This window comes from Cajanus cajan, chromosome 2, assembly GCF_000230855.2.
Source record: "Cajanus cajan strain Asha chromosome 2, NIPB_CcT2T_4, whole genome shotgun sequence".
Classification (NCBI taxonomy): domain Eukaryota; kingdom Viridiplantae; phylum Streptophyta; class Magnoliopsida; order Fabales; family Fabaceae; genus Cajanus; species Cajanus cajan.
The window spans coordinates 28,008,142-28,033,683 of NC_138518.1; the positions used below are offsets into that span (position 1 = coordinate 28,008,142).

The 25,542-nt window shown below is 36.7% G+C and overlaps 2 protein-coding genes across 2 annotated transcripts; one reads left to right on the top strand and one right to left on the bottom strand.

Moving 5' to 3' along the window:
• Positions 1-9,222: 9,222 nt before the first annotated feature.
• On the bottom strand, positions 9,223-13,158 carry LOC109789240 (protein NUCLEAR FUSION DEFECTIVE 4). The gene is made up of 3 exons (XM_020348149.3): positions 12,549-13,158; positions 11,564-12,429; positions 9,223-10,043 (listed from the first exon to the last, which is right to left on the bottom strand). Exons 1-3 carry the CDS (start codon positions 12,870-12,872, stop codon positions 9,554-9,556), a joined length of 1,680 nt encoding a protein of 559 aa, XP_020203738.1. The 5' UTR covers positions 12,873-13,158; the 3' UTR covers positions 9,223-9,553.
• Positions 13,052-15,499, top strand: LOC109789237 (uncharacterized). Its single transcript, XM_020348146.1, has 2 exons — positions 13,052-13,102; positions 14,945-15,499. The coding sequence occupies exons 1-2, from the start codon at positions 13,052-13,054 to the stop codon at positions 15,497-15,499; spliced, it is 606 nt and encodes a 201-aa protein (XP_020203735.1).
• The last annotated feature ends 10,043 nt before the right edge of the window (positions 15,500-25,542 follow it).

A 25,542-nucleotide genomic window follows, 5' to 3' on the forward strand; every position in this document is an offset into this window, starting at 1 on the left:
AAAGTACAAGGGGTTTAGAGATTTTTACTTGAAGAGGCTTGGTTATTAAGTGGCTCGATAGTAGCTCACCTCCCTCCAAAGTTCAATTTGTACTCTTAGACCTCCAAGTGCCAAGTCTAAGCACTTCAAAAATTTTATTTTCATAAAAACTATTTTTGTGTGGAAATATCTTCTTGAATTAAAATGTCTCAAAATTCCTCCAATAGTGAAAGTGATGGCTCTCCAAAAATTCTTTCTTATATCACTAAAGAGCTCAAATCACTTAAGTTATGGAAAAAGCAAGAGTCCATTCAAAGAGAAAAAGAAAAGATTGAAAGAGAAGGACAACTTGCTTATCTAGAGGAAGAATTAAGAATTTTAAGACAAGAAGAAGAAAAATTAAAAGAAGATATGAGAAAACATAGAAAAAAGAGTAGGAGCTCACATTCCTAATATACATCCCCTAATGAAAGCATGAATCAAGGGGATCACTACCAACATACTCTTAGAAGGACCACTAGGCCAAGGGAAGTCAAAGTTGACCTCCCACAATTCTTTGGTAAAGATGATGTGGAGTTATATTTAGATTGGGAAATAAAGGTTGAGCAACTCTTTGCTTGCCACAGGGTGAGTGAAGAGAGAAAAGTCCCTCTGGCTGCCCTTAGCTTCCAAGGGCATGCCATGTATTGGTGGACAGCTCTAGAAAGAGAGAGACGCCTCCACAATGATCCTCCAATTCAATATTGGAATGATCTTAAAAGTGCTATGAGAAGGAGGCACATTCCCACCTACTATGGGAGGGAGCTTATGAATAAGCTCCAAAGGCTCCAACAAAGGGATATGTTTGTAGAACAGTACATGCAACAAATGGAGCTTTTAATGATGAGGGCATGCATAAGGGAAGAGGAAGCTATAATGTAGCTAGATTCTTAAGTGGTCTTAATTTAGAAATAAGAGATCAAGTGGAGCTACTACCCTACAGGGACCTAAATGACTTGGTCCAACTTTGTGTAAGGGTAGAACAACAAAAAATGAGAAAATCTTATAAAAAGGATAGCTCCCACTCTTCATTTCTAAAGAAAGATTCCAAGAAGGAGGGAAAAACTTTTGAGAAAAAGAAAACTTTTGAACCCTCCAAGAATCTAGCAACAGAAAAAGATAAGGGAAAGGGGAAGGACACTACACACACTAGTTCTAGGACTAGTGATATTAAATGCTTTAAATGTTTAGGGAGAGGCCACATTGCCTCCCAATGCCCCACAAAGAAGGTCATGATCATGAGGGGGCATGACATTTATAGTAGCCAAGATGAGGCTACTACTTCCTCTAGTAATAGTGAGGATGAAGCAAGTGAGCAAGAGGAAGGTGTAGAGTCTACTTTTCCTTATGAAGGGGAGCTCTTAATGATTAGGAGACTCCTCAACAACCAACCTAGTGATACTCTATCACAAAGGGAGAACATCTTTCACACTAGATGCAAAGTTTTAAACAATGCATGTTCTCTCATTGTTGATAGTGGTTCATGGTGCAACTGTTGTAGCACTAGGCTGGTTGAGAAGTTGAGTTTAACTACTAGTCCACATCCTAAACCTTATCAACTCCATTGGATAAATGAGGATGGTGACTTAGCAATTGACCAACAAGTAAAGGTCAAGCTTTCCATTGGGAATTATGAGGATGAGGTGCTATGTGATGTAGTACCAATGGAAGCTTGTCATATCTTATTAGGAAGGCCATGGCAATTTGATAAGAAAACCATGCATAATGGCCTTACTAACGAGATTACCTTTACACATAAAGAAAAGAAATTTGTGCTTCATCCTTTTACTCCTCAACAGGTGCCTGAGGATCAAGCACAAATGAAACTCAAAAGAGATAGAGAAAAAAGATTTTTAAAAAAAAGAGGAAAATAGAGAAAAAAAAAGTCTGTGAAAACTAAGGGTAGAGAGGAATCTAGGGAGAAAGGAGTTCCCTCCCTAGAGGTTGTTACTCAAGAGAATGTAATTTCCAAACAAACCCTTTTGATTCAACAACCCTCTTATATCCTTCTCTGTAAAGGAACTCTTTCTTGCACTGCCACATCTAGTGGACATGAGACTTTACCTAAGGGGGTAAAAACACTTTTAAAAGAGTTTGATGATCTATTTCCTCCCGAGGGTCCAATGGGCCTTCCTCCTTCAAGAGGAATAGAACATCAAATTGATTTGGTGCCTAGGGCTAGCCTACCTAATAGGCTTGCCTATAGGACCAACCCCCAAGAAACAAAAGAAATTGAGTCTCAGGTCCAAGAGTTGTTGGAGAAGGGCTGGGTTCGAAAGAGCTTAAGTCCTTGTGTTGTTCCAGTGTTGTTGGTTCCTAAGAAGGATGACAAGTGGAGAATGTACTGTGATAGTAGAGCCATCAACAACATCACTGTGAAGTATAGACATCCTATCCCTAGACTTGATGACATGTTAGATGAGCTTCATGGAGCCATCATATTTTCTAAGTTGATCTTAAAAGTGGTTATAATCAAATAAGAATCAAAGAGGGTGATGAATGGAAAACCGCTTTCAAGACCAAGTTTGGATTATATGAATGGTTGGTGATGCCCTTTGGACTCACCAATGCTCCTAGTACCTTTATGCGTCTCATGAATCATGTTCTAAGGGATTGTATAAGTAAATTTGTTGTAGTATATTTTGATGATATTCTCATATATAGTAGGTGCCTAAGTGATCACATAGGACACTTAAGGCAAGTTTTCAATATTCTTAGGAAAAATCAACTTTTTGGAAATCTAGAAAAATGTACATTTTGTGTAGATAGTGTTGTGTTTCTAGGTTTTATCATTAGTAAAAAAAAGGTTCATGTGGACCCCAAGAAAAACAAGGCCATCCAAGAATGGCCCACTCCTAAAAGTGTTGGAGATATTAGGAGCTTCCATGGTTTGGCAAGCTTCTATAGGAGGTTTGTTCCTAATTTCTCCACACTTGCCTCCCATTAAATGACTTAGTCAAGAAAAATGTCGAATTTATATGGGGAGAGAAACAAGAAAATGCCTTCCTAACCTTAAAGCATAAGCTTACCCATGCACCATTTCTAGCTCTACCTGATTTTTCAAAAACTTTTGAGTTAGAATGTGATGCCTCTGGAGTTGGCATAGGGGCGGTTTTGTTACAGGGTGGGCACCCTATTGCTTATTTTAGTGAAAAACTTAAAGGTGTCTCTCTTAACTACCCTACCTATGACAAAGAGCTCTATGCTTTGGTTAGGGCCCTTCAAACTTGGGAGCACTACCTTATTCCCAAGGAGTTTGTCATTCATAGTGACCATGAGTCACTTAAGTATTTGAGGGGTCAAGGAAAATTAAATAAAAGGCATGCTAAGTGGGTAGAGTTTTTGGAACAATTCCCATATGTGATCAAGTACAAGAAAGGGAAAAATAATATTGTGGCTGATGCCCTTTCTAGGAGACACACTTTGTTGATCTCCCTTGGATCTCAAATCTTGGGATTTGATCACATTAAGGAATTATATTCCAATGACTCAGAGTTTAGTGAAAATTATACCCAATGCCTGGCTAAACCTCAAGGAGGTTTCTATATTTCTGAGGGGTACTTATATAAAGAAGGACGAATTTGTATACCCCAATGATCTATTAGAAAACTCCTTGTAAAAGAAAGTCATGAGGGTGGTCTCATGGGGCACTTTGGAGTTGAAAAGACTCTAAGTTTTCTAAAGGAAAAATTCTTTTGGCCCCATATAAGAAGGGATGTTGAGAGGTTTTGCTCTAGATGTATAGCTTGTTTACAAGCAAAGTCTAAAGTAATGTCTCATGGCACCTACACACCCTTGCCTGTTGCTAACTCTCCATGGGTTGATATTAGTATGAACTTTATTTTGGGCTTGCCCAAGACCCAGAGAGGCATGGATTCGATTTTTGTGGTAGTGGACAGATTTAGTAAAATGGCCCACTTTATACCCTGCCACAAAATAGATGATGCAAGCAACATAGCAAGACTCTTCTTCAAGGAAGTGGTTAGACTTCATGGTCTACCCAAAACCATTGTTTCAGATAGGGATACTAAGTTCCTTAGCCATTTCTGGAAAACTCTTTGGAGTAGGCTAGGAACTAAACTGCTTTTCTCTACTACTTATCACCCACAAACTGATGGGCAAACAGAAGTAGTTAATAGATCCCTATCTACAATGTTAAGGGCAGTCCTTAAGGGTAACCATAAGTCTTGGGATGAGTACTTGCCCCATATTGAATTTGCTTACAATAGGGTAGTCCATAAGACTACCAAAATCTCACCTTTTGAGGTTGTGTATGGTTTTAACCCTCTTACTCCTTTAGACCTAATACCCCTACTAGATTCTTCTCATTATTTTCATAAAGAAGGGGTATCTAGGGCTGAATTTGTTAAGAAGCTGCATGAGAAGGTTAAAACTCATATACAACAACAAAATGAGAGAACTGCTTTAGATAGAAGCAAAGGAAAGAAAAACCTCATTTTTGAGGAAGGGGATTGGGTTTGGCTTCATTTGAGAAAGGAAAGGTTTCCTTCTCAAAGGAAGTCTAAACTCAACCCAAGAGGAGATGGTCCCTTTCAGGTCCTCCAAAGAATCAATGATAATGCCTACAGGTTAGATCTTCCTAGTGATTATGGAGTAAGCAACACTTTTAATGTGAGTGATCTTATTCCCTTTGCAGGTTATGATGAGGAAGATGAACCTACAAATTTGAGGACAAATCCTTCTCAAGAAGGAGGGGATGATAGACCATGGGCCAAGGGCCCAGTCACTAGAGCTATGGCTAGAAGAATCCAAGAAGAGTTGGACCTTGTGAAGACTAGTGGACTTGTCAAGCCCAAGGTATTCTTCACTTGGAATGCTCCATCATGAAGAGAAGGCCTAGTTCTACTTGTATATATTGTATAGTTTTTACATAGTCTCTTGTATAGGTTATTTTTGCCTTTGTATTTGTGAGGCACTTTACTTGCTTTTTCCTAGTGTTTGTATATTGTTTTTAAGGTGGACTACTTGGATAGTTTAGCTCCATTTAACCTCCTTAGTTGAAACATTCATTTTGTATTTTTTCACTAGGGAAAAATGGGTGGCATTTAGCAATGCTTGAGGGTGTGACTAGTAATTGGGCCAGAACTGGGCCTAGGCAAATTTTGTATAATGGATTCATTTTGCTCCTAATTTTTCATAGATTTGATTTAGCTAGCTCTCATCATCATATGATGAACCTAACTAAACCAAATCAAGGATTTTTGAATTAATTCATGGAGCAAATTGAACTCAAGGCCGCCTAGCCTCCTTCCTTTGTTCATGGCCGAAATTACTTGTCTCCTCTTCAAGGTTTGAAGCTTGCCTTGCAAGCTTCTAAACCTTAGTAGGTTAAGCTTACTTTACCATGGTTCTTAAGTGAACCATGGTCAAAGTTAGCTTCTCCTACAAGCTTGCTAAACCGTGGAGAGTTAAGCTTACCTTACCATGGTTCCTAGTGAACCATGGTTAAGGTTAGCTTCTCCTAGAAGCTACCTCTACCCTATATATTTGTAATTACCTCTCTTGTACTCACTTTTGAATATTTTGAGAATAGAAATCAGATTTTCTCTCTCACTCAAGAGTCTCCAAAACCGAAGAGAACCCACACTCTAAGGTTTCTCTCAAAAGTTCTTCTACTTTTGACTTGGTTCCTCAAGCTTCCTATGCAAGCTAAGGAAAACCGAACCACTTCAAGGCCTCTTCTCCATTGAAGAACACTTCAAGGAGCTTCAAAGAGTCATTGGAGTCTTGACCTCAAGAACATTCACGGTCCTAGGCATGGAGCACTTGAAGAACATCAACCTTCTCCAAGTGAACTCCATCAAGCTACGACCTCCTCTTCCTTACCACCAAGAAGTACCTCGTCACAGAGATGCCTCTCGGCTGCTTCCGCCAGTTCAGCCTTCAACGCCGAGACCTCGTCTTCTAGAGAGCGCACCTGGCCCCTAGAAGAATTGGCGACCTCCTGAAGCTCGCCGACCTGGGCAGCGTAGACTTCGTTAGCCCTCAAAGTAATCTCCAAAGACTTTTGAGTCCTTGCGAGATCCCTCCTTGTAGCTTGAAGCTCAGTCTCGTTCTTCTTCACGGCCTTGCCTAGAACAGCCCCCAAAGCCCGGTTCTCCTCCTTCAGGGACTGAACTCGGCTTCTAGCACTCTCGAGCTCCCCCTGCAGCTTCGACCACTTACGCTTCCAATGGTCCACGATGGTGATCGATCTCTGGATGAAGACCTCCGCAGAGTCTAGGCCCTCCACTAGCCCGACCTTCTCGATAATCGCCTTGTCAGCCGAGCGGAGTGAACCTCGCGGGTAGAAGGTCTCGGCAGTCACCCCCGAACTCCACATCGAGTCCACATCTGACGACATGCTCACATGGTCCAACCTCGCCAGGGGGCGAGTAACATCGAAGCGCTGTATGATGCACTTCTCCTTTGGAGCCCCTAGCAGAGGTGGAGGAAGCACAGCGGTTGTAGAGGTTGACGTTGGTGCCCCAGGGCTCGGCCCCTCTCCGCAGGCCTTGGCAGGAGTTGAGGTAGGCACTGCCTACGCAGCAGCTGAGGCATTTGGAACTGGTGCCTCTGAGCTCGGCTCCACCCGCGCCTCGACGAAAGTCGACACAGGCCCCGCCTACACAAAACACGAAAAAGATACCAAGTTATAAAACAAAGAAATCACACAAGGTGGAAGAAAAGCAATAAGAAGAAAGACACAAACCTGCGTTTCACGAGCGACCTCCTCCACGGCCACTCTAGCCGATCCGTCAGGCAGAGGACTCCCAGTCAGGTCGATCGGGTCGGCATCAGCAGCCTTTGAGGTCACCTCTTCAACGTCACGAGGGGCTGAGGTCTCCTCGGCCTTCTTCTCTCCCCTCTTTCTTTTTCTGCGAGTTTCAAGGGGAGCGACCTCCTCTTCACTGACCTCGAGAACCTCGAGCTCGGCCACGTCGTAGCGGGCTTTCAGCTCGCGCCACTTGCTCCTCCCCATTATACCTGCAAATACAAAATCCAAGCACATAAGCAGAAGAAAAACGACAAAGAATCTAACAACTATGGAGGGCGAGGTACTCACTCTCTAAACCCCTCTCCTTGTCTACCAAGTTAGCAAGCGACAAGACGAGCTTACAATCCAAGGGACGAGGGAGCACGGCTAGGTCGGCAATGGCAGCAGTATCTGAACCCGTCAGTTGAAGACCACTTGACCCGTTGAACTTGATCGGATTCTGCTGCTAGAAAAGAGGGAACCTCGGCAACCCACCGAAGTGGAAGACCTCATCGACTAGAGGATCGGCCTCTCTAGGAAGAACTCGGAAGAACTCCTTTTTGAAGCTCTTGTACGATTGGGAGTAAAGCGAGAACAGTCCTTCAGCCTTACTCCCATTCAAAGACACCCAACCCAGGGGAGGCTCGCCCAACTTGAGTTGGTAGAAATTGAGGAAAACGGGCAATGATAACCCTATCCCCAGGGCCAAGCACATGACTTGAAAAGCCCGCAAAAAACCTCAACTATTGGGGTGTAGCTGACAAGGAGCCGCGTTGATGAAATACAAAAAATCACACTTAAATTGAGTGAAGGGCAGACATACACCTAAATCCCTAAAAAAACACTGGCACATATAGAAGAAGGAGGTATTGGGAGTACCCCCCATATATACACGCTCGCCGGGTTGGCAAGGCTCATGCCGGATGAGCTTGGAAATGGAAGCTTGGCAGATCCTGTGCGATTTCCACATCGCATTGACCTCAAGGAATGATTTAAAGATGCTCTGGAACTCTCCGACGTCCCCTCTGACCCATTCATAGCCAGGAGCGGTGATAGCGGGGTGAGAATCCCTAGGGTTATTCCCACCCCTCTTCTTTTCAGCGGCGGCCGTCTCGTCGGCCACTGCCTTGCCGCGTGCCTTGCCCTTACCCTTGGCTGGCGCCGAAGGTGCGGCACTACTCTCTCCAGCCATCAAGAGACGAAAAAACTCGAAAAAGAGGAAAGACGAAGAAGGAATAAGAAAGAGACCGGTAGAGAGAAAGAACGAAAGAGAAGCTAACAGAAAGGAAGTACCTGGTACTCCTTCTTAGATAGTGACCTTAACGGCGACTCGATTGCTGGAAACGGCGACGGCGGGGCACAACGGAGTCGCTAAGAGAAAAGGGTAACGAAGGTAGCAATGAAGAGAAGAGCGTGCACGAGAAGCCAAGAAAGAAGAAAGAGTAAAGTGAAGGGGAGAGGGCGCGAATGAGAGAGGGAAAAAGGGAGTTCCCGAAATTGAAACGGAAGTGACACGTGGAGAGAGAAGACAAAACTGACGACACATTAATGGAGCCCATTATGACGAAGTGCACCCATCATTACATAACCGTCACCTCCCATTAACACGCTGCCCACACGTTCGGGGAACGAAGTGACACTTATGACACATGGCGTCACGTCAGAGAAGCGTACGCGAAGAGTCATGACCCTTCATCGAGCTCAGTATTAACTCCTCGACCCACGGTCTTCGGAGCTTGGGAGGCTAGTGTACTATTCGTACCGCAAAGCTGAGCTTGAGCTCGGCATCACAGTACAGATTGACATCAGACATTAACCACGCGACATCGGCCAAGACAAAGGCCCACTACTTAAATAGAGCATAACTAATCTCAGGCCCAAGGCCCAGAAAAATCCTAATTCACATCAAGATACATGCATTACTTATACGAGACCCATACCCCCACAAACACTAACTTTAACATCGAAGTCTCTTTTGCAGGTACCACCCCCACTTTGGAGTAGCAAGCGCACCCAGCGAAGGAGGCTCACCGATCTTACTCAGCAGATCGTCGCCTATGACAGATCTCCGATAAGAACAAATTTCTTTTGAAAAAAATAAATATTGGGGTATTATATAATATAAAAAAGCTCATTATAAAACTTTACAAACAAGGATATCTTTGTAATCAGTATGTTATTAATTTAGGCATCCACACGTCAATGCTGATAACTTCATAGTGCGACCGTAATTCTCAAGCTCTGTTTTTCTGTTTAGCCTTAGGTTGTTAATAAATATCTAGTATTTGTGACCACAAATAAAGGACGAAAAATTTCATTTTTTTTTTTTGGTGTATGCAACTTACACCTAATAAATAATATAATTATTAGCTCAATATTTCATGTCTAGCCGACTAAAAGGTTTGGACCATAAAATTCAACTAGGTGCAGAAACACATCCCAAATCATTTATAGCAAATTCCAAATTTCCACATTAGACCAAGTAATAATGATACATATATATAAATCTCAGTAACTGATCGTCATACATGTGACTGTCAGTGTACATTAATTGGCCTCTATCCTTAATTATAGTGATAATCTTTAAGCCTAACACGCAAGCAAAAACAGGCATCGTCCATGAGAGATACCAAAATTTTGAACTTCATAATTGATACCCAGCTACATAACACATACATCGCAGTAATGGCAGAAGGAAATACCACCACAACTGGTATAGATACTATAGAATACACCTAGGTAGCGCTCATTTTTATTCATTGTTCAACTTCACAACTTTTAGTGACTCGAAGATGTTTGAGGCAGCCTGAAAGAGCCTCCAGCATAGAGCATTTGGTAAACGGGCCTAATTCTCAAAGTGAGGATAACGCTCAAGATGATGCCCGCAGCACACACCCCAGAAAGAATGAAAAACGTAAGCTTGAAGCAATTTGGACCCACGCAGGAAACACCAGAAGCAAGAAGGCCTATACCATGCTGCTTCGCTGCCTCTTTATCATATATGTTCCCTGCTAGCAGAGCTGAAAAGAGGAACGCACCAATTGGATTCCCCAATGACATGAAGCTGCTCAACACGCCAAAGTGCTTCAGACCAAAAAGCTCGGAAACAGTTGGAAGCATCACGGAGACTTGCACACCATAGCAGACACCGAGAAATGCAATTGCAGGGTAAAGGGTTCCGTTGATAGCATAGGCAAACATAAGGTATACAACCAGCATAATTATCTGTGTGAACGTCATCCACACTGTCCTTGGGATAGTTTTTGTCCTGAAAAGTGTCATAAGCATGAATTTATAATCTGTTGAATCGATTAAATGAAGAGAAAGCTGGTAGTTCTTTGGCACACTATCACAAGTCACAACACTACAGACATATTCAGTTCAAGGAGATCAGGCAAACAGTTGTGTGGCACTGCAACCAGTTTAATGTGGTTTCAGAAGTCGAATTTAGTTAAATTACAGTTCCAAAAAACCCCAACTAAACAAGGCTCAGTTAAAACTGAAAAGTTGATTCTTCTATTAACTTCATGTAATGCTCTAAAGCCATGTTTGCTTAAGGATGATTTGTGATTGTCAGCAGTTTTTATATATATGAAGCATAGATACAATAAGTGTATCAGATATAATATCTACAGCAATTCGGTAGTTCTAAAAATATATTGATACGAGTCTAGTGTGTGACTTAAGAAAATGGAGAAATTCCCCTGATTACAATATGTTTGCAGAACTTTGAGGGTCTCCAACCCCTGCTGCCCAAAGATCGTAACTCTTCTCAATTAACAAGATACTCCCATCTCTCAAACCTTCTCCTATTTATAGCCAATATGCTTTATTTCTCATTATCTAGCCCCCATAACAAACTAACTGAATCTAACAATTAAGTAAAACCCTCAACTAACCTGTAACTATGAATAAATACATATTTAGTTACATATATAAAAGTTTATAAAACATGATATATATCATAATTGCAATTCTAAACTCTAAATTAAGATCATACTTCTCAAACATTACTAAAAACAAAATAAAATTATAAATCACTTCCTAATTCCTATGCTCTATAAATAGAAATAGTATCAACCCCATTATTTTCTTGAATTCAACCTCGAAAGGACAATTTCTCTTTTTAGTTAATCAAAGAACAATGCTTCTATGTTTCTTTATTATACCTCATGTAATTGTATTAGATTTTCAAAACCTTTCTTTTAGACTAAGATATTTCCCAAGTACATGTAAGAATCAATGAAGTATCTACTAGTTCTGTATTAGATATGTATGGATTTGAGATAAATGAAGCTAATAAAAGTATCAGTGCTTAATCTAATCTCTTCATATTGTAACTAAAATTACATCTTAAACTTATAATCTCTTTAAATACAAAAGCACTTTTGAGAGCTTTCTAGTAGAGAAGCTCTCAGAAGTAATTCTAACCCGTAAAGTCTATTTGAATATAAATTAGAAGCACCTTTTATAGCTTTTTTATGAAAAAAAACAACATTATTTCCAAAAACACGGATTCAGCTTCTCTAATTTTGGGAAATAAAAATATGGTAACTTTATACATTTAAACTATTAGATTTATAAAAATAAATCAGACTATGATACGTGTACAATATATATTTTAACCTAAATGTATACATGTCACAATTTGATCTATTATTACAAATTTAAGATTTAAATGTATTAAGTTTCTTAAAATTTTCTTTCATAAAGTTAGAGATCCATCTCCCAAAAGCACTTGTATCCAAACAGGATTTTACTCGAGATAAGGAAATGTGAGTGACTCACCTGACAAAATGTTCGGAAACAACTCCTCCACCAAGGCGGCCGACAAAGTTACAAAAACTGAAAATGGAGAGCAGCGTGGTGGTGTCTTCCTCCCCTTGCGCAATGCCAATCTGCGCAAGATTATTGAGAACAGTAACCCCAGTGCCAACGCCAACAAAGAAGACAAAAAACAGAAGCCAAAAATCCGCCTTAACGACAGCCTCACTGAACCTAAAATCCTCCCCACGCTTCGGCCTTCTCTTCTTCTGCTTCACCGCGCCCTCACCCAACGCCAGAAGCTCCGCCGCCTCAGACGATTCCTCCTCATAGAAACTCCCGAGCGTCCCCGCCGAAGAAGACGCCAGCAGCGCCTCCGCATTCTCATCCTTCCCCTCGGACTCAGAACCCGACTCCCTCCGCGGAAACAGCGTCATCTTCAACGGCACAACGAGCGGAACCATCAGAAGCAGAACCATCACCGCCACCAGAGCATACGAAACGCCGCCGCCAAACGAGGCGATGTTGCCGATCACCGTGGTGGCGAGCAGGTAAACCCCCAAGACCACGCTGGAGCCCTGGATGAACAGAAAATGGTAGTGCTCGAGGGGGTCGTCGCCGGTGGCAGGGGTGCAGGGCCTGACGAGGAACATCATGGTGAAGCAGACAACGGGGATTCCGACGGCGAGGAAGAGGAGGAAGCTGGAAGAGGAGTTGTGGAGGACTATGCTGTAGATTTCGGTGAAAACCGCGGCGCTGAGTCCGCCGTAGCCTTTGAGGATTCCGGCGACGGAGCCTCTGCTGGCGGGGAAGTTTCTCATATTGGTGACGAGGACCGCGGTGGTAAGCCAGGCGCTGCTGTTGGCGGCGACGACGAGGCCGAACCATAGCTGCAAGTGCAACATCGCATAAGAGGTATTAATTACTTAATTATTTAATAATTTAATTAATAATTAATTAAATTAGTGAATTGAAGTTGAAATAGAGTGTTTGGGATTGGGAGTGGGACCAGTAAGTAGGGGAGGGAGTGGAGGGTGTTGGAGAGGGCGAGGAAGAGGAGGCCGTAGCCGAGGAAGGAGGCGAGGGAGCCGACGAGGAGGAGGAGCCACGGGGGGAACTTGTTGCAGGCGAGGCCGGGGAGGAGGCCGAGGTTTTCGCCGATGTCGTTGGCCACGCCGAGGAGGGTCACTTGGCGCTGGTCGAACAAGAGGACCGATTTCAAAGAGTGGGAGTAGAGAGGGAAGGTGAAGGTGTTTCCCGACGCAATCTGGACCCACACCGCGGCGGCCAGCCCCACCCACGGTGGCCGGCTTCCGCCTTTTAGTCTCAACATTGGCTGGCTGCTAGTTACACTTGTTTGATTGAGTTGAAGTAAGGAAGTAAGGACTAGGCTTGTGGTGTGTGCAGTGTGTGATTGTGTGGTTTGTTAGGAGTGTATAGAGAGAGAGACAGGGAGAGAAAACGTGATTGAGAGCGGAGGTGGGGATGCCAACTGGCGACTGACATGTGGAAATGATTGGGATCTTGTGTGCGTTTGCCAGACCAGAGATCCGGATGATTCTGGTACGCTACCTCAGCGTTTCAAGTTTCAACTTTAAACGCTGCCGGTTACGCTCGCTATTCTATACCAACAACAACCAACCAAAAATAATTACCTCATTGAGACTTGAGAGTCGGGTCTTTTTCAACTTTTCATTATTTTTTTATTATATATTTTTTTCCCTTTTATTTAGATACTTATCGTAAGAATGTGATCACAATGGATAGTAATAACTTAATTAAATAAAAGAATAGAGTACTACAATATTTGGTTTAAGTTTGTGTTTTTTTTATCAACTTAATTTAAAAATTAATACGATTATAAAATTATTTTCATCAATATACTTATTAAAAAGATTTTTAATAAATTTTTGTTAGCTCTCAATTTAATAAGTAAAGCTATGATTCAAATTAAACATTACATTATAAAGTTTTAGTTAATTTCAAAGTAGATAATGGTGTTTAGCTTGAAAATCTTTAAAATGTTATTAGGGGTGGGCATGGATCGATTTTTTAAAAAAATTGATCCAAATCGATCTGATATGCTTTTAAATGGATTGGTTTAGTAGATTTCAATCCGATCTAGTTTACTGATTAGCTTTTGAACCGAACATAATTAATGGATTAGTTTTGAACCAATTTTGATCCAGATTTATGGATTAATCTATTTCCAAAATGGATCGGATAAAAACCAGTTTAAAACTGGCTTTTTGAAACAAGTTTTTTAACCAGTTTTTTGAATCCAATTTTTTGAACTAGATTTTGTAAAACAATTTTTTTAACCCAATTTTTAAATTTGTTTTTTAATCATATTTTTTACCAATATTTTTAAACCCATATTTTAAAACTATTTTTTAGAAGTAAAAGGAATAAATTATAACATGAAAAAATAAAGACATCCATGGAAATAACTCACACCACCTATTAAGAATTACAATATATATCTTAATTCTTAAAAGAAACTTGAAAATATCCAATTCAAAACATTCCACCAAGTATTTGCTCAATTGACTTTGAGTCTCACCTAAGGCTATATACCCTTTTAAGTCAAATCAAAATATCCACCAAGTAATCACTATGATCATATTATATCCACCAAAATATCTACTAATTAAGTCAAAGCAACATGAGCCACAACAAGAATTACAATGTCCAAATCTATTATTAACTAAATAATCCATCTTCAATCATCTCTAAGTGTCACTACTACAAGAGAAACATTTTACATTAGTTATTTTAGTCATTTTATATTGGTTTTGGAAACGATGTAAATTCAGGCAACGTAGAAAATGTAAAACATTCTACATCGGTTTAAAAATTGATATAAAAAATCTCAATTTTACATCAGTTATTAATAAAACTGGTGTAAAATATGGCATATTCTACATCAGTTTTATCAAGAACCGATGTAAAATATGGCATATCTACATCAGTTTTATCAAGAACCGATGTAGAATATGCAATATTCTATATTACTTTCTCATCAGTGATAAATATTTTAAATGTCTCAATCACCTTATTTACATAATTGCATTAAATATGAACAAAAACACTATCCGAAGGCGATGTAATCTAGCAACACGTATAAATAAACAATTCTTTTTAATATAATTTTTTTGGGAGTAAAGTTTGAATAGTATATACAAAAGATTCAAGGATATAAGGCTTTAATAATAAGCCCCCCCCCCCCCCACACATATATATATATCAAATTTGGCATTGATAATATATTGGTCTGGCAAATTTTTAGGCATGAACCTCACTTAGAAGGTGAGGTTAGCTACCTTCATGTTGACTGCTGATGTCCATTTTTGGTGGGAAGGAGCACTTCAGAGGATGATTGATGGAGGAGTGCACTTGAATTAGGACAACTTCAAGAGGGTCTTCCTTGAGAAGTATTTCTTGGATGATGTGAGGAGTCAAAAGGAAGTGAAATTCCTTAAGCTGAAGCAAGGGAATGATATAGTGGCAGAGTATGCTGCCAAATTTGATGCTTTGATTCGCTATTTTACTCACTACCATGGTGAGGGTGGTGAAAGGGCTAAGTGCATTAAGTTCATGAATGGCCTTCGTCCTGAGGTGAAGGCAGCAATCAATTATCAAGAGATTTATCACTACCCGACGCTTGTCAACAAGTGTAGAATCTATGATCGTGACAACCGTGCACGTGTTGCTTTCTACAAGGGAGCTAGAGGTCCTGTGCGTGTTGTAAATCATGCCAAGTTTCAAGGAAATCATGCTAGAAGTAGATTTGTTGCTAGAAACTCTTTCGTGAGTGGTGCTGCTAGTGTAGGAGGCTCTGTTTCTACACCTACTAGTCGATGCAAGAAATGTGGGCAACATGGGCATGAGCACTATAACTATCTTGACAAGGAGATAACATGCTTCAACTACAGAGGCAAGGGTCATATTAGTACTTAGTGTCCACAATCGCCAAGGCAACGCATGATGGGAACAGGAGCTAGTTCTCAACCTAAGCGTCCAAAGACTACTGGAAGAGTATTTGCTCTTAGTGGTGCCGAAGCTGCTCAGTCTGATAATCTAATACAAGGTATTTGTTTCATAGCTGAGAATCCTTTTGTTGTACTGTTCGATTCTGGTGCAACTCATTCTTTCATTTCTTTTGTCTATGTCCAAAAATTGAAATTGACAGTGTCTTGTTTGAGCTATGATCTAGTTGTAGAAACCCCCACAGATGGTCCCATAACTACTTCTAGTATTTGTCTTAAATGTCCAATTGTTATTTCTGAAATGCAGTTTCTGGTTGACCTTATCTGTTTGCCTCTTAATCAACTAAAAATCATTCTTGGAATGGACTGGTTATCTTCCAATCATGTCCTACTAATTTGCTTTGAAAAATTCATATCCTTTGGTGAGAGTAAATGTGCAAAGCTTTTAAGTGCTAATAAAGTAAAAACTTATTTAAAGGAAAATGAAATGGTTTACATGATTCACGCCTGTTTGAAACTTGAGAAAGACCATGAGCTTAGTGAGATTCCCTTAGTGAGTGAGTTTCCTGATGTTTTCCCTAAGGACATGTCTAGCTTACCACCTGAGAGAGAGATTGAGTTTTCCATAGACTTAGTACCTAGCACTGCACCCATATCTATAGAGCCTTATAGAATGTCCCCTAAGGAGTTAGCTGAACTCAAGAAACAAATAGAAAAGCTTTAGGAGAAACAATTCATTAGGCCTAGTGTGTCACCTTGGGGACTGCCTGTTTTATTGGTTAAGAAGAAAGATGGGAGCATGAGGTTATGCGTAAACTATAGGCAACTGAATAAAGTGACCAAAATGTTATATTAATCGAAGATGATTTCTTATAAAACAAAATTAAATCTATCAGAAAATTTATATTTTCGATGAGAAAATTTTTGTAGAAAAAGCTATATTATTGATAGAATATTTCAGACAAATTTATATTTGTCAAAAATGTAAGAAATGGTTTTGAATTTTATATGTTTGTTTTAAGATAACTTACAAAATAACTCTTGGTAAAGTTATTCCGCTCAATAACTCATGGTGTATGTTGAATTTCATCGATCCAATTAATTGTTAAATTAAATGTTATTAAATTTTACTAATAATTAATATAAAAAACTAATTAGTTTTGGAATAAATTATTTACTAATTAACAATATAATTGAAACGTTAATTATTTTAAATTATTTAATTAAAATCTTATTGACAATTTACTATAAGATCTTAATATTTTTGTATAACTAATATCTGATTTTAAATTTGATATGAGAATATTATATATAATTATATAAGATTTTAAGTTAGTATTTTATTAATAGTTGATAATTAGAAAAAGAAAAAAAAAGGATAAATACATTTTTTGAATTTTATATGTTTGATTTAAGGTAAATAAATATATTAAATTAATTAATAATTTATTTAAAATATTAAAATTTAATTTATAAGTATGTAATAAATAAATATTTATAATTTTATAAATTATATTATCATTATAAATTATAAAATTAAATAATTTAAATTATAATTTTAAATAGAAATAAGTAGATGTTAATTATAAAAGTAAATACATATAAATAAAGAATAAATAAATATATTATTATTATTATTTGTAATATAAAATTATTATATATTATTATTATAGTACAAATATGAAATTGTATATTTGAAGATGACTTAAATGAATTAATTTGTACAAGTTATACTGACAACATACATATACATTTCAGTAGCTTACTCATCAGAACTTCAGAGTTAAGCGTGTTTGACCTGGAGTAGTACTAGGATGGGTGACCTCCTGGAAAGTTTCCCAGAAATTGCACAAGTAAGGATAAAACACGCTAAACAGTGAAATATTGTGAAATAGAACCCTTGAGAGACCAAATATGAGAGTTGTTACATTAATAAATTTATTAAAATTAAAAAAAAAATATAATTTCCAACAGATTTTTCTGTCAAAAATTTTCGACAGATTTTTCCGTCAGAAATTTCTGACAGAATTTTCCGTCAGAAATTTCTGACAGAATTTTTTGACGGAAAAATCCGTCGAAAAAAATTATTTTCGACGGATTTTCTTTTCCGATGCCACTTTTTCTGACGGATTCCGTCGGAAAAAGAAAAATCCGTCGGAAATTTAGTTGTTTCCGTCGAAAATTTTTGTCGAAAATCAGCATTTTTCTTATAGTGCTAATGCCCCTATTTTAGTGTTACCTGGCCCTAGTGAAACCTTTGTAGTGTATTGTGATGCCTCTAAGATGGGTTTAGGAGGGGTGCTTATGCAGAAGGGAAAGGTAATAGCTTATGCATCTAGGCAATTGAAAACCCATGAACAGAATTACCCTACCCATGACCTTGAGTTAGCTGTAGGAGTATTTGTTCTTAAGTTGTGGAGACATTACTTGTTTGGGTCTAGATTTGAGATTTTTAGTGACCATAAAAGCCTTAAGTACTTGTTTGACCAAAAGGAATTGAATATGAGGCAGAAGAGATGGTTAGAGTTCCTTAAGGATTATGACTTTTAATTGAATTACCACCTTGGCAAGGCTAATGTTGTAGTTGACGCTTTAAGTAGGAAATCTCTAAGAGTGTCCTCTTTGATGATTAAGGAGTTGCGTATGATTGAGGAGTTTAGAAATATGAGCTTAGTGTGTGAGCTGACCCCTAAGAGTATTAAGTTGGGAGCCTTGAGAGTGACTAATAGCTTGATAGATGAAATTAGAGAAGGTCAAAAGGTAGATCTTTTCTTATTGAGTCAAGTAGAAAGTTGAATCAAGGTATGGAGAGTGAGTTTAGAGTTGGAGTAGATGGAATGTTGAGATTTAAGGATAGGTTGTGCATTCCTATTGTGCCTAAGTTTAAGAGAGCAATCCTAGAAGAAGGTCATAGGAGTAACCTTAGTATCCATCCAGGAGCCACTAAGATGTAGCAAGACCTTAGGAAGATGTATTGGTGGCCTAAGATGAAGAGGGAAGTAGAGGAATTTGTGTATGCCTGCCTAGTATATCAGAAAGCTAAGGTAGAACACCAAAGACCTTCAGGTTTGTTACAACCTTTAGATGTGCCTGTGTGGAAATGGGATAACATCTCTATGGATTTTGTAGTTGGGTTACCTAGGACAGTGAAGAACTTGGATGCTATATGGATCATTGTGGATAGATTGACTAAGTCTGCCCATTTTGTTCCCATTAACATTAGATACCCTTTGGAGAGGTTAACCAAGTTGTACATAGGTGAAATTGTGAGGTTGCATGGAGTTCCTACTAGTATAGTTTCTGATAGAGATCCTAGGTTCACCTCTAGATTTTGGGAGAGCTTGCATAAGGCGTTAGGCACTAAGCTTAGATTGAGTTCAGCCTATCATCCTCAAATAGATAGCCAAACTGAGAGAACCATACATTAAAATACCAAATATGTTCAGATAGAGAGCACCACATCCATAACTTAAACAAATAACATGATCAACGAAAATTACAACGAAATAAGGCTAAGGTTTTCAAACTAATTTAATAGAAATAATATCCTAATCTAATCCTATCTACGCCCCGATGTCACATGTCCTATCAGAGCAAAGCCCAACATAGAAGCCTAAGCTTCATCACCAACATCCTCATCCTCATGTTGGTAATCACCTGTATAACGATCAAAGGAAAACAACAAAAAGAAAAGGGAGTGAGAAACATCTCACTCTAGCTCACAGTGTTGGAATACACACCGGATAGCTAAGAATTCTTTTGTTGTACTGTTTGATTCTTTTAATAATGAAAGATTATGTTATTCAAATTTTATTGTTTATGTGTTATGGTATGCGAGGTAGAGGGTGTCACATACCACAATGGTTACATTTAGCTCTCTTATCTATGTTGGGCTTTGGCTCCTCAATAAAGTGATTCTATACATCAGATCGATTCTTACGCCCTTCAGAATCGCGAGGCGATAACATTTGTTCAGCTAGATGTTCTATAGTGTCAGAAACTAAAGTTTCATGTAGCTCAGCCATGTAGTTGTTCTACAACAGAAAAGAAAAATAGGATGTTAGTTAATTGAGATCATAGATTAAGTTGTCATGCTAAAACGTGAGAAAAGGAATATAATAAATACGTAAACTCATGCAAAATGAGTTCTAAAAGCCGCATTTTTTTTTTCATTTCATTTTACTTATAAGCCGAGACTACTGGCTGAATAAGGTGAAAAACAGACCAAAATAACCAGAATTAACCACTCTTTTGATAGAGAAGATCTAAGGTTCCAATGTCTTAGTTGCTACTCGTAGAAGGCTAAATAGCTAAGATAGTTAAGCTGCTACACTAGTCGTGAATGACCCCTAAATTTTCTACTAGTTTTGACCCCTAAATAAAACATAACTTTTACGAAGGTAATTTGTTACACACAATTGAATATAAATAAGAAAATGTAATAAAATTAAAAAAAGGAAGAGACTCAAGAATTCCAAAATTGTTTAAAGTATAGTTACTGTGGGGGAATATAAACTTAATCATTGTTGGTACTAAAAAATATTGAGAAAAATTTAATAAATTTTCAATCCACAAAATTCAAGCAAAAAGAGTAGCCTATTAGACATACAACTTTGCACCAAGGAAGGAGTCACAAACCAAAGTCAAGTTCAGCTTGTCTTAACACAGCAATCACTTTACTGTAAAATTCTGGTTCATTTTCCTTTATGTCATCCAATGTTTGGGATTCATGCTCATCCACCTGAGTAGACAAAATGAACTACATTAGCTTATAACTTATAAGTATCTACTTAAATAGTTTGTAGCCGTTGATTACAGAAAAAAGTTAAAACATTATTTATAAAGAATTATATTCATTGTGATGCTAGTGAATCAAAAGAAAGGAATTACAAAGATTCAATTTCCATATCACAGTTAAATGTACATGAGTATGACAGAAAACACATGATTCAAGAAAATGCTAAACCTTTCTGTTACCATTTTTTTTCCTGTTTTGTGTAACAACCTTTGACAAGTTGACACCAATTGAAATTTTATAACAATATTATGCCACATATTATTGAATTTGATTAGTAATCAATAAAATTCCTAGAGAAGGAAATTAATATGACCAAGAGAGAAACCCTTCAATCTGGTGAAATTGAAATAATTGGAAACATACAAATGCAATTTGTAAAGGTGAACTATCATCTATCATATTACAGGCAAAAGGCACAAGCAAAAGATGATGTTGATAAAACAAGGAAAGTTAGAGAAAAATTATTTGCTATTAATTTAATAAAACAAAAAAGGCTAGATATGTTGATAAAAAAAAGTCCAACATATAGCTTTCTCATTTAAAGTATAAAATTATTTCTCAAATTTTACTTTAGGCTTCACTCAATGTTAGGCTGGTCCTGAACATCATGAAAGAGTCCCTTGATTTCTTTTTATTTTTTAGGCACAAACAAAAAAGGGTTGAAAATCAATATGTCACATTGTCATAATTTCATCCTCTCTGTCAACAAAACCAGAATGAAAGAAGAAATAATTTGCTCAACCACTGATGAATAGAAAAATAGAAATACATAACAACTAGATGGAATCTTCTATGTTTTATTAAGATCAACCATGGCATAACTTTTAGACACTAACAACTATGCCAAATTGTAAGGAAAAAGGAAGTGGAAAGGCAAAAAGGCATACAGGATATGAATTTTGTATTGATGCAAAGCACATGAACTGTAGTAACATCTAGATCATCCATTTCTACACCACACGTCCACACCTAACAAAAAGCTAAACTCAAAGCCCAATCTAGAAAACTGGGGGCTAACAAAATCATAATAAGACTTTTTTTTTTCTATTTTCCAAGAGAACCAAAAGAGGAAAGAAAAAAAAACAAGCGAGTATAAATCTCAAATTTTCACATTTATACTATCAATTACCCATAACAAATTAAGAAAAACCAAGGTCAACCCACAAACTTCTTTCCCCCAAAAATTAAAAGAAAAGCATAATCATCACTAAAGAACATAAAAACCTTATACGCACCCAATTTGATAGTTTGCAAAGACAGAAAACATAGCTCTATCATTTCATAGGTAGCAAGAATGTATTAAATATGTTTTTCCAAACTTAAGTTGGGATTCACAATTAAGTAGGGTAAGGAGACTATAAAGGGTATTCATGACAACTTTCACTCCACCATTAAAATGGGTTAGATACCTATTAGTGCATAATACTTCATATCAATATAAGTAGTAAACAAAATTGCATCATTTTTCATTCACTGTAGTAGCAACTTCTTTAGATAACTTTGTCATCTAATTTTTCAATAGCCTGATTGATGGCTTTGGAGAATCATCTATTAGCTATAACTTGAAAAAATAATTGTTAATTGAGTCCTAACCTGACCAAATAATTTGCAAAATGCTGAGTTATCAAAATGGCATCATCCGTGTGTGGAATTGTTGGTGAACCCTATTCAAAGGCTTTTTTTTCTGTGACATCATTTATTTACAAAGAACATTACATAGATGAAATAGTATGAGTATTTCATAGTATTTAGAAATTAAAATTCACAATACTGCAACAGATCATAGGAAAAAAATTTATCAATCACCTCTGGATGCCACTTGAAGCTAGTCACGAGATAGTTTCATGAACGTATAGTGGAAACACAAACCTAAAACAATTACTGATGCTATTAAAGCAATTAAAGGCTATGAATATGTCAAAAAGACAAAATCGCAAACCAATATCACATTTTAAGATATAACATTGAGTACCTTATCATATTCATTCGTGCAAGTTGTTCGCGACGTCTGTGGCTCTTCGCGATTTCGTAGTGCAGCGCAATGCAACTTTGTTTTATTTGCAACATCTTCGCGATTTCGCAGCAATAGCGCACCGTGGGTAGAAGATTTGGATTTTGGAGCAGTTGCAGTTCGGATTCAAATTTTTGAAATTTGGGAAATTAGGGGTTTTGGAAAATTAGGGATTTTGGTAAAAAAAAAGTTAAAATGGATTTTTTAAAGAGGTTTTGATTCGATCCATTTTAAATAAAATGGTTCTATTAATTGGTTTTTTCAAAATCGGTTTGGTTCGGATATTTTTTGTTTGGATCGGTTCGGTTCAGTTTTAAATGGTTCGGTTTTTTTGCACACCCCTAAATGTCATTGACTCCCTAGTTGGTAATTACGAGGTCTCATCATTTATTCATCACCAATTTTTATATATTAAATATGAACTTTTAATTTGTAAGAGAATTTTTTAAGAATTTTTCTTCATTAGGAGAGTTTTTAAGGAATTCTTAAACTTCTTATCTAATTTGATTTTTATTTATCATAAGTATTATGAATTAAATTTTAATATTTACAATAAATTATCAATAAATAAAGTAAAATTGTGCTATAAAATAAATTATTTATTATAATTTTAAAATATCATATATATGTTTAAAAATATATATTTATATAAATTTTAAATATATTTTATACTCAAATATAATATTTATTTATACATATAATCTCTTATAAGTTTTAGTTATATATAATAAATATTTAGCATTATATTGTACAGGTTAGGTTAAAAACCTCTTTTGGTCCCTTATAATATTTTTTTGTTTCAATTTAGTCTCACTTTAATTTTAGGTCTCAATTGGGTCCCCAATAATTTAAATCATTGCAATTTGAGACTTCCGTCTAAATGATTTAAACGGAGTTAACTGGTGGCCACGTGGATGCCAGGTGGATGCCACGTAGATGCCACGTAGGTGGATCCCAAAATACTTGAATACACCTGGAACCAGAACGGCCCGTTCTGGTTACACTATTGGTGTGTAAATTTTGTACCTGGAACGGGATGTTCCAGATGCAACATTAAAACACCAACAGTATAACCAAAACGGGCCATTCTGGTTCCAAAATTTTGTGAAAAAAATCAAAGTATAAAGCATTTCAAACACTAGATTTGGTAATATTGTTAATGGGGATTAATAACTTCAATTGCTAAACATTTGGGCTATACAGTGTATTATTAAGGACGATGCAGTGTATCACTAAGGACAATGGTAACAAGTTTTATTTTATTGTTAGTCAAACTGGAGTGAACCACTTACTACCAAATTGACACTATACAGTCAAGGATGAAATGAAACGGTGTTTTTCCTTGAAGTCATTGACGATGTACTCCAACAATAACAACTTGTTCTTGAGGAAGTACAACCTGAATTTTTGTGGTTTAGGATTTCCCTTCAGCGTTACCCAGATGATTTCCTTTCTCAATAATTTCTTTGAACTTTTTTAGTATATGTTATTTTCTGAATTTTTATTTTCAGTTTCTGAACCATGTTTCTGTCTTTGAATTTATGATATATTATGAATTTTTATTTTCAATTTTTGAATCACATTGCGGCATTTTAGTCAAGATTTTGAACTGGATAAGTTCAAATCAAAGAAGGATTTTGGAAGGTCTTATTTTATTTGATTTTTTTTAGTTTTATTCATAAATAAATATTAATTTATTGTATTTTTTATTTATTATATTTTTATTAATATAGATATAATAAAAAAAATACAATAAAAAGCATGAAATTGGCGTTCTGGAACGGGTCGTTTTGAATTCAGAACGACCCGTTCTGGTTTCAGAACGGCCCGTTTTGCTGCACTCATGTTGTGTTAAATTTGCATTTAGAACGGCCCGTTCCAGTTGCAAAATTAACACATAAATGTGCATGCAGAACGGGCCGTTCTGGTTCTAGGTGTATTCATGTCATTTGGCATCCACCTAAGCATCTACGTAGCATCCACCTGACATTCACGTCAACAGGAGTTAACTCCGTTTAAATCATTTGAACGGAAGTCCCAAATTGCAATGATTTAAATTATTAGGGACCAAATTGAGACCTAAAATTAAAGTGGGATTAAATTGAAACAAAAAAATATTATCAGGGACCAAAAAAGGTTTTTAACCTACAGGTTATAATACTAACTTTGTTAATAAAATAAAAAAGAGTAAGTACTAGTATTTCACAAGAGAAAAAAAAAGTTAGCACCAACCCAATCAAAATTGAAGAGTGCATTATACATTACTAGTGAAAAACAAAATGTACTCTATGCCTCCATGAATTCTTCTTTTAAATACAAAAATATTAGTAGAGGTAGTGGACAGTTACCAACAACTTTAAAGATAAAATTTTCATGAAAATGACTTTTCTCTCCTTTATTAATTATTATCATACGATTTATGCAGTTTTTACAAAGGGTTAAAGTTATGAAAATAATGTGGACACCAAAAGAAAAAATTCTCTTTATATATATTAATGGTGAGCTTATTCATAATAGGTTTTTAATTTATTTTTAGTGGACTATGTTATATTAAATTTGAAAATTTTAAAAGGTTAAATTCTTGCCTTCGAATGTACAATTAGAATTGAAAGGACAATTTTATTCTTAAAATTCTAACAAAAGGAATTATACACCTTAATTACACCAAAATTTAAAATTTATAATAATTTTTATATTTGATTCATTTAAGAACTTAAAATAGGTACTTATATTATCCTACATATTTATACTTTTATTATTTTTATTTTAGAATAATAATTCATTTATATTTTAATTTTAAAATATGCAATATATATATATATATATATATATATATATATATATATATATATCATAATAGTTTAACCCGCAGATTTTTACCAAACAATAAAAGTTAGTGTATAATGATGCATCTATGATGAATTTAATTGATGTGCTTATACTAGAGGATAAAGTAGTTGCATATGTTTCTAGACAACTTAAACAGTCATATGACCCTTTGGTACTTGTTTTATTTAAAGAAGTTGAATACAAAACAAATGATATTGTTAAAATTTGTTAGATAAAAAGATGGTTTAGGACCCCTTAAAAGTTATATTTTAATGTTAACAAATTTATACATTTTTTTGCAAAATATATATAAAAAAATCACATGTCAATGACGATAGTATAAATACAATCAAAGATGATATTGGGTGATGAAATA

Bases quoted from the DNA above. Each gene is read 5' to 3' on its own strand.
- LOC109789240 (XM_020348149.3), bottom strand. From the start codon at position 12,872: ATGTTGAGACTAAAAGGCGGAAGCCGGCCACCGTGGGTGGGGCTGGCC. The intron at 12,430-12,548 runs GTCCCACTCCCA...TTGCACTTGCAG, and splicing joins ACTCCCTCCCCTACTTACTG to CTATGGTTCGGCCTCGTCGT. The intron at 10,044-11,563 runs GTGAGTCACTCA...GACACTTTTCAG, and splicing joins GTTTCCGAACATTTTGTCAG to GACAAAAACTATCCCAAGGA.
- LOC109789237 (XM_020348146.1), top strand. From the start codon at position 13,052: ATGATTGGGATCTTGTGTGCGTTTGCCAGACCAGAGATCCGGATGATT. The intron at 13,103-14,944 runs GTACGCTACCTC...CACTTGAATTAG, and splicing joins CAGAGATCCGGATGATTCTG to GACAACTTCAAGAGGGTCTT.